We start from the raw sequence: 17445 nt of genomic DNA on the forward strand, positions 1-17445 counted from the left end.
CTCTCCCACAGCACATTTTACACTCACAGGACACCAGTGCTCACACAGAGAAGGGCAGCTAGCTGAGCTTGGAGGCCCAGGACCTTGAGAGTCCTGCCATTGCCCTCCTGACCCTCCTGCCCATCACAGGGTGGTACCAGGTCAAAGGCCCGCGAAGCTCTGATCCCCCCACCCCCAACATGGGGATCTTGGAGCAGACCCACCTGGGTGCCGGGAAGCATCTCTCCTGGAAGGTGAGTACCCATTGCACACGGTCCTGGGAGCAGGGTCATGAAACTGGAAATTAAGGGTGTTGGAGCCACCATTCCGGATCACAGGCACCTGTGGGGAGGGGCCAGGAGCAGCAGCTCAGGCCCAAAGTTTCCGCAGAAGGGCGGGAACCATGGACAAGGTTTACCCCATGGTGAGCGCTGGAGGGTCAGCCTAACCCCTTTGTAGGTAGCCAGCAAAGCTCTCTAGAGCTATCTTCTGCCCCTTCCTTCCCTTTAATCCTCCTGCTCCCCCACCTGTCCTTTGAAGTCCCCATCAACTCTGGGCCCACAGTAACCCTCTCTTCACTGTCACTCACCCATACCCCCTGAGAGGATGACCCTATGTGAGCCCGGAGATTGCCAGGGATGAAGTCGTCCAGGCTGAGCCCAGCGGGGAGGCTGCAGGGTGGAGCCTGCATGCTTGGATCAAGGTTGGAGGGCTCCTGGTGTGCCAGCTGCTCCTCTGTGTGCCCTCTGTGGGGAAGGAAGGAGGAAGGGAAAGCCCTGCTGGGCTTGGGCTGCCCATGCCCTCTGGGCTCAACCTTGGGGTGGGGGGTTGGAGGGGACAGCTGTGGGAGGGGGTCAGGCCAGCTGGGTGGGAGTTGAGGACCCAGGAAACAGGCCTCTGCGGGCGATCGCCTGCAGGCTGCCCGTGCCTGCTCTCAGAGGCACAATGGGCTGCTTGTTAGGCCCGGGGCAGGAGCTCCGGGTGGGAGTGGGGGAGGGGGAAGTCAGGCAGGGAGGAGGGGAGGTTGGCCAGGAGCAGACCCGCTGGACAAAGCCTTGGGCACACGGGCCTGCTGGCCAGCCCCTCTGGGGCTCTCACTGCACAGTGCAGCCCGCTCCCCCAGAGGGAAGGATGAGGGAACTGGGGCAGCTGGCAGAGGAGGGCCTGGGCACTCAGGACTTTGTTTCAGTTCCCTCTGTCTCCTCCAGTCCCTCTGTGAGCATCGACTTGCCAGCAGGCACAACAGGTTACTTGGGCTGTGGGAGAGGCCCTGAACAACAGCAAGGCCACCGGCCCACTGCCCAACGGGGCCAAGGTTATGGGAGGGGGAGAGTGTGGGGGCCTTTCCAGGCAGCAGGAACCACTCCTTCTAGACTCAAAGGACTATCCGCTCCCTTCTTTGGCCTTCTTCCCTGGAACTGAAGCCTCAGAGGGCTCAGGGTGCTGGTGAGGGGTGGGATGGAAAGCAAAGCCGTGGATAAGAACAAAGTGGGGGGTGCTTATGATGGAGAGGTGGTGTTGAGTTCCCCCCACCCCCATACACCATTTTCTTTTACATCTCCAGGCTGCTTTTTTTTTTTTTTAAGATTTTATTTTATTTTTTTTAAAGTAATCTCTACATCCAACATGGGGTTTAAAATCACAGCCCCAAGATCAAGAGTCGCATGCTCTACCAGCTAAACCAGCCAGGTGCCCCTATCCTCTAGGCTGTTTTGTTTTAACATTTATTCATTTTGAGAGACAGAGCATGAGCAGGGGAGGGGCAGAGAGAGAGGGAGACACGACACGGGATCTGAAGCAGGCTCCAGCTGTCAGCACAGAGCCCAACGCGGGACACGAACTCACGAACCGCGAGATCATGACCTGAGCTGAAGCTGGAGTCTTAACCGATTGAGCCATCCAGGTGCCCCTATGCTGTTTTTTGAACAAGTCAAGGAACCTTGACTGATTCCTCCTTTTCTGTCCACATTTAGGGACACGAATCCCTCCTAGGAAAAGTGGAAGATTAAGTAAGGGTGGGGGGAAGTAGCAAAGTCCAAAGATTTAGCCAAGAAACAGGTACCTGATTTCTCGACTCTTCCCTCCACCCTCAGTTCTGCTTGCTGCTGGCTCAACCCCACAGACAGCTGGCATGCTTTAGGGAGAGGCTGAGGATACAGAGAGCTGGGCACACCTGACTGGCCAGCCTAGTTCTTCTGCCTCATGCAAAGGCTTGGCCAGGAGAAGGGGACTCCAGGCACCCAGGAGATGAAGGTGGTCAGGCTGCCCAACAGGGCTGTCCCTCCTCACATGTGCTGTTGGACTGGACCAGAGCTGGGCCAACCTCCACTGCCGGGGCTGGACCCATTCTGGCCTGTGTGTTCGAGTTAGGCCTGTGTGTGCCTGTGGAGCTTGGGAGCTCATGAGAAGGGCCAGGGGGCCTTGTGAGGTGCTGTGTTTGTGTGTGGTGGAATGTAAGTGCAGAGCTGTGATTGTGAAGTGTGGGAGGTACCGTGGGGGTGGGACACATGTGAGCATGGGGGGGTGGGGTGGGTACAGAAGGATGTAAGCTGAAGGGTAGCTGTGGGGGGGTGAGCAGCGGGGGTTCATAGGGGTAGCACAAGGTCTACAGAGACTAGAGGGGATGAAGATACAATAGGGGGCTGTGATTACATCCTGTGCCCTGTTCCTGCTCGGGCCACAGGGGCTGGAGGGTACCGACAAGGCTGGTGGCAGGTCCCTGTCTCTGTTCTGAGTGGGGATTTCTTCTAGCATTTGAAAGACCTACTGGGGACAGTGCTCTTCCTTGCCCATCCCTGGCTGTGGGGGGAGTGAGGGCTGAGGCTGGAGGAGGGGCAGCTCCCCAGCTGGATCCAATTAGGACTCCTACCAAAAGCAAAACATGCAGACACACCCCAGCTCCCGCTGTTCTCCCTCCCCTTGAGGGGGAAATTGAGGCAGGGGAGAGTAGGAGATCCAGAGGCCTGGGGCAGGCTGGGTCCTAGCAGCAGCCCCTCCCTTCCCAGCTGACTGCTTGAAACCAAGATGCGAGGTCAGCATCTGCAGTCCCAGCCATCAGCTGACCCAGGCCTCCTTCCCCCTCCTGCCGTCCCACCCTGCTGTGCTCAAAGAGAACTGCCCTCTGGTAGGATGGGGAGGACAGGAGGTCGCCCCTTCCCTGCACCCAGTTTTTCAGGGGTTGCTGATCCTTGGTGGTGTAGCAAGCCACTTCCCAACACTGTTGCCTGTGGCAGGTATCCTCTAGAGATAGGCAGCTGTGGGTGGGGAAGAGTGGGCTGAGTTTTTTCTCTCAGTGGCTGTGCCAGCAGAAACTAAGAGCGACCTCTCATATGGAGATGGGGGCACGGAGGCACTGGTCCTGCACCTGGCAGAGGACAGAGAGGGTGCCAGGAAACCTCTGGGGTCCTCCCAGAATTCTGGCAGTCCTTCACCCCAAGGGCTGCAAGAGGTGAAGTAGCTCCCTGTTTGTAGTTGACAGACTCCTTTGCACCTCCAAGTACGGACCTGACCTTGGGGGCTTGGCCCTAGGCGTTTTTCCAGGTATTTCCCAGATACAAGTCCACGTGGACAAGGGCAAGTTTTCTCGAATTTCGCCTTTTCTACATTGAGGAGGGACTTCTTCACCTCTGTCCACCCCAGAGTTGGGGACGAGACTCTAGGGGGAGGGGGACGCTGCCTTGCCTTCGGGTTGGGCACGGGTCCCTCCCCGCCTGCGGGGCCCCCGCCTCCTCGGCGCCCCCTCCCCTTAGCAGCACCTACCTTTCCCAGCAAGCAGGTGGCGCGGACCGAGGAAGCCCGGGAGGGCAGGAGCATCTCTGCCCGGCTCCTGCCTGGTGCGGCCGCGGCGGGCTCTCGAGGAGGGAGGGCAGGGAGAAGTCCGGGCTGTGCCACCCGCCCTCGTGACCGGGTCAGGACCGGCTCCGCGAGGCAGGGCGCGGGAGGAGGAAGAGGGGGATCGACCGGGCCGAGGGCACGCGCAGGGAGGGAGGACCGCGACAAGCGCGCGGGCGGGCGGCGCGGTCTGTCTCCCTCCAATCTGGGCCTCTCCAGCCTGCGGGGCGGGGGCTCCGGCCGGCCGGGGCGTGCGAGTGCCCTCCGTCGGGGCGCGCCGCGGGGACGCTGTGGCCCCCTGCCGAGGGGGCCGGGCCGGCCGCGGGCGGCGCCGGGAGGGGCCGCTGAGGGTCCCTGGGGAGCCCGCTCTGGTTTCCCAGCTGCCTTCCTCGGCCCCCACCGCAGGGCTGGCATCGGGCCGGGGGGGCGGGGGTGGGTGGGGGTTGGCGAGCGCCACTCAGAGTTTCCAGCGACATTTCCAGCGTGTGGGAAGGCAGCCCTGAACGGCGGAGCCAGGACAGAGGGCAGGAATGATTAAAGGTCCCGGGTCAAGCCAGCAACTGATACCGAGCCAGCAGCCCCGGAGACAGGACCGAGATGCAGACAGGCTGGGGCCGAGATAAGGGCACCCCAACAAGTGGAGTAGCTCAGCGGACCGAGTTACGGTCCCGCCGCCTCCCTCCCTACTTGGGGAGACAGACTTTGTGATTTCGTAAGCGCGTGTCCGGGCGTGTGCAAACAAACACACGCACACAGGCGCGCGTGCACCAGCAAATGGGCGGATGCTCACACACGTGCAAGCACCGCCGAGGGCGGTGGCGGGAGGAAATCGGCCTTAGGGAGCGGCCCCCTGTGCGCGCCGCGCCCCTGAAGAGGATGAGGGCGGGGTCCCTTTGGCGGGGATGGGGTTACCAGGGTCTTGGTGTTCCCATACACCGTATTTGTTTTGATTTTGCTGCTTTTCCGCTGTTCCCGAGGCTCTGACACCAGTCCCAAGAGCCCGCGCCCATTGGCTCCCAACCCCTCTGGCCATCCCTTCTTTCCCCTCTCCCACAAGCCTCTGTGTCCCCACAGAGGGCGTAGATTTTACTGCTAATGGAAAGACTGGAGTACTTCTTAGCCCTTAGCTTGTCTCTAGGACCCCAAGCCCCAAAAACAACCAAACAGCAAGTAGTTATTGGGCAATTTCAGATCCATTTTGGGAGTAATCAGTGATAAATTATAAAAATAAGAAAATATTTATGTGTACCTATGGGTGTAAGATTGGTGCCCTGGGGCCACCATGCACTTTAGAGTGTTTTCCAAGCACATCGTTCCACTCCAATTTGAGAAGGGAGAGAGAATGGAGAAAGATGAAAAAAAAAAATTTAGTCCCACCATTATTGATGCTATTAGCTTTATCTTTTCTCAATTCAGTTAAAAGCGCTATCCCAGTGTGATGAACCAGCTTGAAACAATATTGCATGTGAAAGAGGAAGGAGGGATGTTTAGGTTGTGGAGAAGCTTGAGAGACAGGCATGCTGCTAGTTTCCAGTGTTTGCCGGACTGCTGTGGGGAAACAGACGGGCTGCACTAGCAGAAGTGAGACCCTTGGGTGCATACCTGGAAGCACGCCCAAGGTTTCCAAAGAACTTTTAGAATGATTACAGGGGTTCCAAGCCTACTTATTATGGGGCATCTTTATAAAAGCAATTGCTGCACCCAGCAGGGAGCTGAACGGGGTCACCTTTAAGGCCCCTTCCAACAATCCAAGGTTCTCCAGGAAAGCTGAGGGGAGGGAGGGGATGGATAGCCCCGCCCACAGAAGACAGCTGCAGAAAGGAGCATAGGCCTTCTGGGACTTCGTGAGGACAAGCAGCAGGGCATTTTCCTGCCCCTAAAGCCTGGATACTTGCTTACCCACCCTGGGCAGCATCCTCTTGTCTCCCTCAGGGATAAAATATGTGCCCATTTCCCTTGTCACCAGTCTTTTCCCACCTGTCAGAATCCTTGCGACTAAGAAGGGCCACATCTCATTCATGTTCTTCCTTGTTCTCCAAAGATGGTGAAGCTGAAGATCTTCCAATTCCAGGAATCCTGGCCATACCCTCTCTCACCAGCAGCGAGCGTCTCTTATTCTCTAGGGCTCTGACCTGGACTCCAAGATAAATATTTAATGTAGACGGTGCAGCTGAGCTGACAAAGAAAGGTCCTCACTTCCTGTTTCTCACAAAGGGAGGTAGCCGCCAGGGGCAAGGAGCTGGGGACTGGCTACCAGTTTCATCTCTATGGGAATAGGGAGTCCAGTAAACAGCTTTGTAGGAGGAGGCCGGGTAGGTCCCACTGGAGACCTGAGCCTTTCTCCCCAGTTGCTCTGACTTCTACCTGTCTACTTAGGCCCAGACTCTACTGGGCTTATCACCTCTCTCAGATCAGAACCTGCTCTGCCCTTGATCCAGTAGAAATTTCTCTCCTTCTGAGCCTTAGGCCATGTGCCTAGACCAAGGAGGAGCTAGAATAGGATCCCTGCAGGTTCCCTGGTGGCCATCCAGCCTCATGGCAAGGAGGATGAGAGATTGGTGGGGGCACAGAGCATAAGGAACCTTGACTGATTCCTCCTTTCCTGCCCACATTTAGGGACAAGAATCCCTCCTAGAAAAAGTGGAAGATTAAGGGTTGGGGGGGGGGGGAGCAGGAAGTAGCAAAGTCCAAAGATTTAGCCAAGAAACAGGTATCTGATTTCTCGACTCTTCCCTCCACCCTCAGTTCTACTTGCTGCTGGCCCAACCCCACAGACAGCTGGCATGCTTTAGGGAGAGGCTAAGGATGGAGAAGGCTGTCCCAGGTGACAGGCTGTTGTCAACAACGAAAAAATTCTTTTCATCCCAATACACTGTCTCCTCTGGTGACTCCCTTATCTAACAGGGACCTCCCTCCCTGTGACTCTTCCCAGTCTCTGGCACTGCCTTCTGTCAGGGGGCTGCCTCTGCCTTCTCAGAGTCACCTGAGCCATAGTAAACACAGTTACATAACTACTCTGTTTTTCCTAGCTATCTGATCCTGGTCGGGAGTATGCCCCACCCCCACCTGATCCTCCAGCCTGCCACCTTTTGTTCTGTGAATTATCCCATGACACTCATGTCAACAGAGATCTGTCCATGCCCACCACCCTGATTAGCCAAGAGACTCCCAATAGATCTGGCTCTTCACATGCAGCCTCAGGAGAAGAAGGTGGCTCTTCATACAGGAATATGGGTCACTCTGAAAACCAACCTGTGTCACCAAGAGGAAGGATGAGTGGAAAGAGCCCTTAAGTAGCTTTTTATTGTAAGTAAGTGAGCAGAGAGTTCAGTTTTAGTTCTCAAGTGAGGAAAAAGAAGCCAGGGATCCCAGAAGACATACACCTGAAATCCCGTTTCTTGAGGAGTTTTCTTATCTAGTACTGGGACTCTGGCATTTGAATGTGGCACTCAGATCCACCCTTCAGCAGCTAAGTGGCTTCCTGGCCCGGTGCCTCAGTCCTTCCACATTAGGCAAAGGAAGGGCATCTGCTATTCCTTCTCTTCTCCTCCACACGGATAAACTCTAGTATATTCTTTGGTTAGGCTTTGAGCAAATTTATTTGTACTCTCAGAAGAGTGTTCTCTTCCTGCCAGGGGAACAAAGCCAGCAGAGCAGAGCGGAGTGAAAAAATACCCACCACGGGTCAAATATGATCAGTGCTGGGGTCCGGCGGCTGGGGCAAGTGAGTGGACCTTCACGGGGATGGAGGAGGTGGCTTCCAGGCCTGCCTTGCACAGATCTCCCCCTAGCACACACAGGATGGAACAGGTGACACCTATTCAGGGTCCTCTGAGTCAGTCCCATTTCAGCCCGAAGGCTGTGAGAGAACTCAGCCCTTTGTCCAACTGTCTAGTCTATATTCAAGGAAGCCTTTACACTGACATCACATCAGAGACTGTTCTCTCTCCCTCCTTTTATAGATGAGTGAACAAGTGTCACGTGCAGATGTGGTGCCTTTGAGAAGAGCTGAGCTGGAGGGACCTCTTTTAGTTCTCAGGAAAGAAAGAGCAAGCAAATGGCTGTCAGCTCTTTAGAAAGCAGGTTTTATAAGGGATGGATAAATAAATGATGACCTCAGAGGGAAAACCCAGCCAAGTTAACTCAGCCACAAAGAAGGGCACACAGACCAGGAGCTGGAAAAGTAGGTCTGCATCAACCTTCTCTCCTAGTGCAGGTAAACTGAGATGAGGAAGACAAGACAGTTGATATGTTGATCAGAGCACAACTTTATGGTGTCCACTGGCCTTCAAAGTAGGACTTTGTCTTCCCACTCCTTGATTCTATGATGAACCTTCCCCTGAACTGCACCAACATTAAAAAGCCCAATTTCCCACTGTTATGAATCTACTAGATCAACATTAGTTTCTTCCTAAAACCTGCAAGTCACAATAGAAAAACCAGAAAGACCATGTAATTACATAAAGCAGGCAGTCAAGTAGGGGTTGAGTCTCCATGTAGTGGGAGGTAAACATGAGTTTGCATTTTAGCTCTTAATTTCCAGTATTTTAAATAATTTTTTTCACAACTCTGGAAATAAGGGCAAACACTGCCTCATTTTACTCAATGTTTAGCTGCGGTATAAGGACATTGCTAAGTCAGGATGCTATTGGGGAATAACGAAGATCCCAAAATGCATACCCAGCTTATTAGAAATCTGGGCTTGTTTTTAGGCCTGTAAACTGCACTGTGGCCCCTGATGTGGCCGTACTTTTGGTAAAACTGCGTTACTTAGGCCTGGCAGGGCCTCGATTTAGACTTTCTGCCTCTACTGCCAGAACTGATAAAATTCCTTCAGATAACGTTTTCCTCTGCAAGGGCCCTGGGTGCTTGCCCTACCCTCAATCCTCCATTTATTTTCCCTTCTGAGTCCATAGCACCTCAGGGTAGTTCTACTTTCAAAGGAATCAAAAGGCTGGTCTTACACTTCCTTTTCTTGTTAGTTCAGCTCCACATTCAACGCCTCTCTGGCTCCTTTGACTTTTCCCGAGATGGAACTCATGCCTGTTATTATTAGGATCATATGCAGAGTTATTAAATTGCTACAATAAAAAGTATTTTTAATATCTTTTTAAAGACTATACATTTTCTGGGATGTCTTTCTTCCTTTTCTACAAGTAGTGGCCTCTGCCAGAGAAGCAGCAGAAGGAGCTGGAACTTGAGTTAGTGGTGGGCAGAGTGCTGGGAAGGAGGCTGGGGCAAGGCAGTGGATTCTGAGTGGGAGAGCACCCTGCAGCCACCAAAGCCTGTCTAAAACTAAAGGAAGGGCTGAAGAGGGTGAAGGAAAGAGGTCTTTTTTTATTGTGATGAGATTCCTTTATCAGAGACCAGACCAGACATCAAACACCAGGCCTTCCCTTGACTTCTGGAATTATTAGGCTTTGAGCAAATGGATAAGAGCCAAATATAAGTGCCTCTAACAGGAAATAAAGGAAATAAAGACACAGGAAGCCAATAAAGTTATCATTTAATTTTAACAGTGCTTTTTTTTTTTTAAAGATGACTTCCAATTTACAATAAAATTTGAACAAATTAATTTCTTGATCACAAAAAAGACTTGTTCACTTCTGCCAATAAATAACATTTTCACCATTTTCTTAAACATAACTGAAAGCAAGAAAAAGCAAGTAATCTCTCAGCACAAGCACATAATCTATCATTCAGAAGAGCCTTTAAAAAAATGACCATCACCAGCTACTCTTATGTCTGACCACCTCAGGAAGCGAAACCAGGATCCTTTCTTAGAAAATGCCTGCTGGGGCGCCTGGGTGGCGCAGTCGGTTAAGCGTCCGGCTTCAGCCAGGTCACGATCTCGCGGTCCGTGAGTTCGAGCCCCGCGTCAGGCTCTGGGCCGATGGCTCGGAGCCTGGAGCCTGTTTCCGATTCTGTGTCTCCCTCTCTCTCTGCCCCTCCCCCGTTCATGCTCTGTCTCTCTCTGTCCCAAAAATAAATAAAAAATGTTGAAAAAAAAAAATTAAAAAAAAAAAAAAAAAAAAAAAAAAGAAAATGCCTGCTGACATTTCTATTAGGAAAAAACAATATTGGTCACAGTGCACTGAGAAAGGAAAAGGTGCTCATGATGGCATCTTCAAAAAGGTTCTCTGACAGACCAAAAAAATGTGTCTTTACTGCTGCAAATCAAAATCTGTGGTAGGCCTCCTTATTACATGCACTTCCACTTTAACATGCAAAACAAAACACAACAAGTTATTTGGAGATAGCTACGTCAAGGAAGTGAAGGGAATCTGGGCAAGAACTTACAGGAAGGCAATGTGCATGGCCCTACTTTAGAGCTGCTCAGAGGGACAGTCCACATCCATGTCCTTGCTTCTTGATCTTAAGCCACCTTGACTTGTCATGAGGGTGTAGAAGAGGAGAACATGCATAACCCTGTCTCAGACAAAGGTGTTATTTAGCCAGTCTGGCCAAGGTTGCTGGGGCATGAGGCCAAGGCCTCCCAGGAGGGAATATCCTCTCCAGTGTAACCTTTACCTTTGTGACTGCATAGATGAAGGCAGCTAACCCTGGCCCCATTCACTCTGGCTGGCTAGACATAGGCAGGGCAGGTCACAAGTCTCAGAGTAACACAGGTTACCTCTTTCACACCCTGTCAATGGCACAAAGCTTTACTGTTAACGCAATTCTCTGTACAACTCAAGAATAACAACCCTGTTTTTCGACTACACAGCTTTCTTCCCCTACATACACATCTGCTCTCTCTTCAGGCTTTCCTATGAGCATTTGATCACAGCAGTGCCGAAGAGGGGCTGTGGCAACACTGCTTTGGAACTACCCTCCAGGTCATCCAGACCCTCCTCCAGCTCCAAGGCCTCCAGCTCTTGTTGGGGGCCCCCAGGCTGCCCTTTACTCCCTCTTATAGCAGACTTCAGGAAAGCTGTGGACCAGGTGCCAGACAAGGTGGTATCTATCCATCATTATAACCACAAATGATTTAGGAAATTGGAGCCTCATGCCCACAACTGGGGCTTTGGGTTCACCTTTCCCCTGAAATCATTTCTGCCTACATATGAAAAACTGAATAATGCTCTGAAAAAAAACTTGGGTTCCACTGTTACTATAACAACTATAATAAATAGTGGGGATTCTAGAATGATATCTTAACAAGTCTTTATGGGTTCAGGAATACTTTTCAATAGAAAAACTGGAGGAAAAAAACTGGTAATACAAAGAAAAACTATAAATTAGTCAACCTGGGGCAAGCTCTTCCTAATTATTTTAACTTAAACGGTTAATTCTCAAGAACTTCAATTTTATATTTATAGATAAAGTATGGTCAAAAATTCTGGAGATCAGCTACAATATGTACATAAAACAAAGGAGGGTGGAGGGAAGTGATTTTAGCCTTGCTCCTTCAGAGAGGCTGGAGAAGACCCACGAGTAACGACCATGAGCAGTAAGCCCAGCTGTGTGCCATGTAAGCATGGTTTGTAATGTTCTTACAAAGGGCAGTTGCTTCAAACTTTGTTTTAAAATTACTTAGAAGAGGATCTGTGAGACAATGACAAGGCTGAAAGGGTCCCAAAGTTACCTAATTTTAAAAACTCCCACCCTTGCTCCTTAATAATATTAAATAATAATATTCTGTTGACAAAACAAATAAAAGGATTTTTCTTTTCCTATTTTGAACAGTATCAGGAAGTCATACCTAAGTTATTAGGATAAGAAATCAACTCTTTGTTATTGACAGGAACTTGTTTCATTGAACCGCAACTATTGTGTAGAAACAGAAAAGGCAATATAAATGTAGATAAAATTTACCAATGTTCCTGGAAGGCCTGATTTTCTATCTCTAGGCAAGAAGCCAGATCAAGCCCATCAGAGAGTGACAAGCAATTTTCACTCTGCTGGGCAATATCTAGTCACAAAAGGCCAGCAGACCAGCAATGTCAGACCCATAACCACGTGTTTGCCTTGAGGTTTTAAAAGAAACTGAGGCGGCGTTTGTTTTAGTATTCCATTAAACACACACACCCCTTGGCTTATGGGGGGGGGGGTTGCTCTTAAATATTCAGAACACAGAGATTTAAAAAGGATGTATGTTCTAAACTTGTGTTAGATGAGTTTTTAAATTTTTATTTAAAAAAAAGGTCACCTGATCGATTTGAAATTTCATATGATGCAGACGTAAACACAAATGGAAAAACTGGTCCTTGGGAAGTGTCATTTTAAAAATGATATTTCAGTAAAGTATATAAAAGAGTCCTCCAACATGCCTAGGGAACTGATGTAAGAAGTGTTGTTTTTTTTCCCCAGATAAAAGAAGTTGAAGAAAATAAGGTCCCTAAGGACCTTAAAGTAAAAGAGAACAAGAGAAAAGTATTTTTAGTATCTTTAGAACCCGCAGGGGTATGATTTACTATAATAGAAGAGGCTTTGAAAATGGGAATACTGCAGAGCTCTGACAGCAGTGAAAATGTTTGTTTGAAATGATGGCCTTAAGGCAAACCCAGAATAGGCAGCCAGCCATCTTGGGAGCTACTGTTTAGATGAAAACATTCGAAAATATGTTAAAACCCTCCAATGAAGTCTAAAGTGAAGAACAAGTCCTGTTACCACAATATATATATCCATATATATATACTTCCCCAAGGCACATGCCTTCTAAACCATCTTGAGTCACAGGTGTAAATACATATAAAGTATAGACTGACAGTCTCACTTTCAGAAGCTGTGTGTATTACACAGAGACACGTTTACCACACAACTTTCTCCATTGCTGAAACACACACCCCAGCTTTCTACAGAACATAAGAAATACCTTTATCTTTAGAATTCAACAAAATTTGAATTTTCAAACCTAACTTCCTTGTTGCTTTATTTTCAACTCACTCTGATTTTCCTGAATCATGACTTCTTACCCCTCTGGCTGATCCCTCAACAGCTCCCAGGGTACCTGTAAAATACATCCTCCCCCCCGCCCCCCATCTTTTTTTTTTTTTTTTTTTTTTAAGTATAGTCGATACACGTTACATCTCAGGTGTACAACTCAGTGATTTGTCAAGTTGATACATTATGCTATGTTTACCACAACTGTAGCTACCATGTGTCCTGTTACATCGTTATTATAGTATCCCTGATGGTATTCTTTATGCTGTGCCTTCTATTCTCATGATTTACTCATTCTATAACTGGAGGCCTGTATCTCCCCCTCACCCATTTTGCACCCCCTCACCCGCCGTGCCCTCTGGCAACCCTCAATTTGTTCTCTGTATGTATAGGTCTTTTGCCATCCTCTATCAAGGAAACTTGCTTTACTGTAAACCTTGTTTTTGAGAAGATAATGAAGACATTTCTAAATAATCATCCTTTTTACTAGTACAGTATCTTTTGCTTGTAAGGATTTGTAGTAACTATTTCACTACTTACTTGCTGACTGAAGCCCTTAAGAGTGGTTTCTACCTGTGGATTATATATGTATAACAATAGCCTCAGCTAGAAGAAAAGGAGAAAGGGGTAAGGGATTCCCTCCCATCCATCAACTGTCATGTGGAGTGACCTTCTTATTAGGTGAGATTTCCAAAACAGTGTCCCTTCTAGAGTGGGACTGGGGTGGGGGGGGGAGGAGTACGAGGCTATGCAGATGATGAATTCCCTCTTTGAATATAAAGAAATGACCATCGGTAAAGGAAACTATTCAAGACTTTGTCTCCCTCCTTTCACAGGTTTTACTCACAACCTAGTAAGAGGTCTTTTATCTCCTTCCCCCATATCCTTCCTATCTTTTTTTTATTAACAGAGTAATCCATGCCACCAGATCCCAAGCCTCAACATGCTTTCTCTCTCATAAATTGGGAACTGTTATTAGCAAAAGGTATAGGGAAACATAGATAGATGGGCTAAATCCTCATTCTTCTAGTGAAATTGTGGGTTTTTCTTTGAAAAAGGTTTCTGGTGTCCTTTAAGCTTACAACATCAAGTACTACTGTCTGAGATGCTTGCTTCAATGCTGGACTCCTACATGCCAAATGATATTAAGAACTGTGTAAATATGCACTTTGGTGTAGTATTGCCCAGACATGGACATTCACTGCAAAGCTGACAAATGAGCATTACGACATGGTACCTGTCACCAGGCTAAACCAAAAATGGGAGCCCAAGGATAACCAAAATTTCTTTCACTCAATGGTTGTTGAGAAGACTATTCAAACACTGTATCTGAACACTTGTTTTTGTTGATGGAGATTGACATACAGTTCAACCTAATGTGTGTGTAAGGTGGAGAAACATCCCAGTAACTGATACAGAAAATAGGAAATCCTCACTTGTCCAGTGTCCTTTAGCAAGACTCCCAATTCATAAGGGGATCATTCTACCCTAGTCAGTTTCCTTTACCCCAGTTGGTTTTTAAAATGCTGACACAGGAATATAAGGACAATGGGGAGAACACACGCAATAGCTGATACAATCGCACAGAAGGACACAAATACCTCTTATTTTTGAAAGTTCTACGGAGGACATTTATAAAATATTTAGAAACGTAGCTTCCTTTGCAGTTGGGTAAATTACCTGGGCTTCAAAAATGAAAGCAAAAGGATTTGGGATAAGAAACCTCCAAAATTCTAAGGGAAGTTTAAACCAACCATGCCCATGGTTGGAAGAACAGGTTTTGAATAATTCTAAGAAAATCTCTCATTGCTTTTTATTTTGTCTTACTAGAACATATTAAAAGGAATTGAGAGTCCAGAAGAAAGTAGGTTATATGGAAAACATTCTCCTTGGCCCTCAAAATCACTGGGTTTGGGTTATTCACTGAGAAGTTTGCCTATAATCAAGTTTTCCATAAGAAGAGTAGTTTTAGCCAGTGAAATCCAGGCCATCTTCTTCAACAGTACCCTGTAGAAAGGGAAAAGAAAAAACCCTCTTATGTTTGAAAAACTATTATTAGTCTGAAATGAAAGCTATCACCTTCCAAAAGAACAGGAGAAAAGCCTGGCTAGTTCAAGTCAGAAGCCCAGTGTGGAGGTTTCCAAGGCCCTTTTATTAGGGGAAGGTCCCCTGTGTAGCACAAGACTTCACATATGTATCAGACAATCAGATCAGTTCCTAAAAATTAGGAAGAAAAGGGAAAAACAAAACAGATGCACTTTTTATATATATTAAACATAAATTAAAAACAATTTATAAAATGGTCACCTTTCTTACAGCATAAATGCAAAGTGTATATGAATGCACCTCCAGGTTTAAGTTGTTAAAGTTGTTTTTGTTTTGTTTTCCAATAATAAATAAATAAAATTTGTTCTTAAGTTTTCGATCCACCTGTGCCACAGCAGGGCTCTGTGTCATTGTTGGCTCTTCTCCCCCTGTCGCTCCTGTGTGCAGCGCTGGGCTGTGCCGGCAGTCTCACTGGCCCGTCAGGGTACTGGCTGTCTTTTCGGGGTGGCATCCGTTCGTTAATTCGGTCCAGTCCTCGGGCTTCTTCAAAACTCCGGATCCTGTGCTGAAGCGAAAACCCTCTGATGGCTACAGGAAAACAGGAAAGGGAGGAGCTCAGTTAGACAGCAAAGCAACAAGCTTAAAGCATGCTAGCACACAGCAACCTCCATAGAGAGTACCATACAGGGTTGGAGCAGACGTCTGGTGAAGGTAAACAGGCAATATTTGATCTGAATCAGACTTGTCTGAAGCTACTGCTTCCTTAAGGCTCAGAGGGCAGCTGACACTGTGGAAGTACTTTTCACAGAAGCTCTCTGTAATTAATCATGGCAGAAGCACGCCTGACAAATGGCTAAGAGGTTCATTCCCAACCGTAACACATTTGAGAGTTTCTTATGGGCCTAAAACATGCTGAGTGTCAGAAAAAAAGGCAATGCTAGAATAACAGAACACGTTAAACAGAGTAGTTAACTTTAGCACAAACACCATATTGGCCACAAAAAAAGTACCAATAAGAGCTCATCTTTCTGTTTAGAAGGACAGCTTTTTGTCTTGCACAACCAGGAGCTGAATGTAAGTTAAAAGCCATCTGAAAAAGAGCTTCTGGAGATCTTTCTAATTGAATTTTTGTATCACCAAGGGAAGGCCTTCCCATTTTCAATCACCTTACTTAACAGAACAATTAAATTTATAACACATGTTTATCAATTCCAATGATTTTCACCATCAGATTCATAGATGATTTGTTACTTGAAACTTGTTTTCTTAGAAACAAAGATAATTTAGCCTGACTGCCTTAGTGCAACCTCAGAAATGAATTAAACTAAATCCCTGTCTACTTTTGACTCTGTTCTTGATGTCCTTTAGAATCATTAGAAAAAGAAGCTGACCTGTTTGAGTCTCTAGTAATCAAATAGAAATCACTTCCACATGGAGGGGCTACTGGATTAAACCACTTGATCCCTCATGACCACTTGCTTAAGCTTCAGCCATTGCATTAAAATTGATGGAGCCCAAGGGCACCTGGGTGGCTCAGTTGGTTAAGTGTCTGATTCTTGATTTCAGCTCAGGTCGTGATCTCAAGGTTCATGAGATCGAGCCCTGTATCAGGCTCTGTGCTGTCCGTGCAGAGCTTACTTGGAATTCTCTCTCTCCTCTTTCTCTGCCCCTCCCCACCTCTCTCAAAAATAAACATTTTACAAAAATAAAAAACAAAAACTGATAGAGCCCAGAGAGGACTTCAGCTGTGGAGAAAGTCATTTAAATGAACACCAATACAGGACACTGAGGAAACACTTTATGAGCATGCCTAGAAATACTTAATTCTTTTCTCACTGTTACAGTTCTGGCGATGCAATAATTGAAGATTTCAAATGTTGACACAGCTCTTTAAAACTAGTAGACAGACACATGATCACATCTAACACAGGAATATGGCCATACCTTCCCGGGCCTCTACCGCTTCTACTGTGGCTGTAAGAGGCAGGAGCAGTGGCATGCAAAAATGAAGACAGAAAAAGAGTGAGTAAACCAACAGCATTGCTGCCAGCACAGACATCCCAGGCTCCCACCTCAGCCTATTCCCATTCATAACAAAAGTCAACTAGAGAAGCGAGGATTGCTGCGAGAAACTAAATTGCGGGGAAATGTGAGGCGGGGAGAGGGTCTATTATTTTTAACATTTCAGGTGGCATGGGAACCTTTTAAACTAATGGCATCCATAGCTAAGACAATGGGTCAGTCAAGCTGACTACAAACAACCAAGAGTTATGTTGCTTTACTTATTTTAAATAGCCAACTGCTAATTTACGTCTTGACATTCACGTATCAAAATAGCTTGAGTCAAATAATTTAACATTACAACTGTTCTTTAGTTTCTAACAGCTCAGATGGTATTAAATGAGCTGTTGCTGGGACCTATTCAAAACAGTTATTTAAAACTACTTCCTGCTCTTTAGCAATTTATGTGGGGTCCAACTGTCCTTTTTAATTACTTAATAAAAAAATGAATGGCCTTTGAATAACAGACTAGCATTTGGAAGGGAAAGGAACGTGGGTTATAAGTGAGCGATTATTTCTTGTCCCAGGGGTGGAGTACTAAGCTGGCAAAGGGATAAAACTACTCAATCCTGGATACAAATTCACCTGCCATCTGGGATTAGAGATACAGCAGAAGCTGACATTTCCAACCCATACGGCTTC

The 17445-nt window shown here is 47.6% G+C and overlaps 2 protein-coding genes across 12 annotated transcripts in view; both read right to left on the reverse strand.

Moving 5' to 3' along the window:
- Window positions 1-14351, reverse strand: part of SORBS3 (sorbin and SH3 domain containing 3) — a 33097-nt gene extending 18746 nt beyond the window's left edge. For 2 of the 6 annotated variants that reach the window (XM_058720351.1, XM_058720352.1), the window contains exon 1: window positions 204-321. Coding sequence is in view for 4 of the 6 variants with exons in the window: in XM_058720350.1 (XP_058576333.1) it covers window positions 204-321; window positions 3739-4224 (604 nt within the window). In the remaining 2 variants the exon portion in view is untranslated. Of the gene's footprint in view, window positions 1-203; window positions 322-568; window positions 726-3738; window positions 4226-5787; window positions 5943-10110 lie in introns of those variants that run through there. The other 4 variants (XM_058720356.1, XM_058720354.1, XM_058720355.1 and 1 more) reach the window with 4 other exon arrangements.
- Window positions 14352-14492: 141 nt separating this feature from the next.
- Window positions 14493-17445, reverse strand: part of PPP3CC (protein phosphatase 3 catalytic subunit gamma) — a 99835-nt gene continuing 96882 nt past the window's right edge. For 3 of the 6 annotated variants that reach the window (XM_058720360.1, XM_058720366.1, XM_058720362.1), the window contains 2 exons: window positions 16687-16716; window positions 14808-15330 (listed from right to left, as the gene is read on the reverse strand). In XM_058720360.1, coding sequence (XP_058576343.1) covers window positions 15110-15330; window positions 16687-16716 — 251 coding nt within the window. In that variant the 3' untranslated portion in view covers window positions 14808-15109. Of the gene's footprint in view, window positions 14704-14807; window positions 15331-16686; window positions 16717-17445 lie in introns of those variants that run through there. The other 3 variants (XM_058720363.1, XM_058720365.1, XM_058720361.1) reach the window with 2 other exon arrangements.

The sequence above is a fragment of the Neofelis nebulosa genome, chromosome 3 (assembly GCF_028018385.1).
Source record: "Neofelis nebulosa isolate mNeoNeb1 chromosome 3, mNeoNeb1.pri, whole genome shotgun sequence".
Taxonomy (NCBI): Eukaryota; Metazoa; Chordata; class Mammalia; order Carnivora; family Felidae; genus Neofelis; species Neofelis nebulosa.